Source organism: Psammomys obesus, unplaced genomic scaffold (genome assembly GCF_907164565.1).
Source record: "Psammomys obesus unplaced genomic scaffold, mPsaObe1.curated_primary_1811, whole genome shotgun sequence".
Classification (NCBI taxonomy): Eukaryota; Metazoa; Chordata; class Mammalia; order Rodentia; family Muridae; genus Psammomys; species Psammomys obesus.
In genome coordinates this window covers 1-668 of record NW_026586117.1, presented here as the reverse complement: position 1 = coordinate 668, position 668 = coordinate 1, and the positions used below count along the sequence as shown (strand labels likewise).

Here is a 668-nt window from a genome sequence, read left to right as displayed (position 1 = left end):
GGGGGGGGGGGGGGGGCGGGCACCCTGGGGCGCGGGGAGGGGGCGACCGCCAGCGACGGCGCTGAGCGCTCCCCCCGCTCGCCCCCAGGAAGCAGCTCACGCTGCCGACCCTGCGCCTGTACGAGGAGCACTGCAAGCCGGAGCGGGACGGCGCCGACTCCGACGCCTCGTCCTGCGAGCCCCCGGCCGCGCGCGAGCCGCCGCCCTCCCCCGGCGCCGCGCCCAGCCCCCTGCGCCTGCCCCGGGCGCGAGGTGAGCGGGGGCCTTCCGAGCATGGGGGGGCCGAGGCCAGCGCTCGGCTCAGCTTTGAGGCCTAAAGAGACGTCCCCGAGACGAGGCGGGACCCCCGGTGTGGCCCCCCGCGGGAGGACCGTCCCCCGCGGCCAGGCCGGCTGGGAGGACGCGGAGCCGGGGCCTGCCGCGGCCTGGGCGGCTGGGGATGAGCCTCCCCGCCGGGCCCGTCCTCCTCCGGGGTGGGAGCGGGCTCCGGGCTCCCCGGGGACTCTGGTCCCCCCGGGGGGGGGGGGGCGGGGCGCCGCGTGGGTCCCCCACCCCCAGCTAACCGCGCTCCCCGTCCCCCCGCAGCCGAGGAGAAGCCGTGCGCGGCCGACAGCGACGCCGAGCCCGAGCGCCCCGGCGAGGAGCGCGCCGCCGCCGCCCCGGGCCGC

At 82.0% G+C, this 668-nt stretch overlaps 1 protein-coding gene across 1 annotated transcript in view; it reads left to right on the top strand.

Annotated features, from left to right (window-relative positions):
* The window catches only part of LOC129671990 (T-box transcription factor TBX2), a gene marked incomplete at its 3' end in the record, with an annotated part of 4,584 nt that extends 3,928 nt beyond the window's left edge, over window positions 1–656 (top strand). The window contains exons 5-6 of the mRNA XM_055601154.1: window positions 89–252; window positions 586–656. Coding sequence (XP_055457129.1) covers window positions 89–252; window positions 586–656 — 235 coding nt within the window. The remainder of the gene's footprint in view (window positions 1–88; window positions 253–585) is intronic.
* Window positions 657–668: the final 12 nt, after the last annotated feature.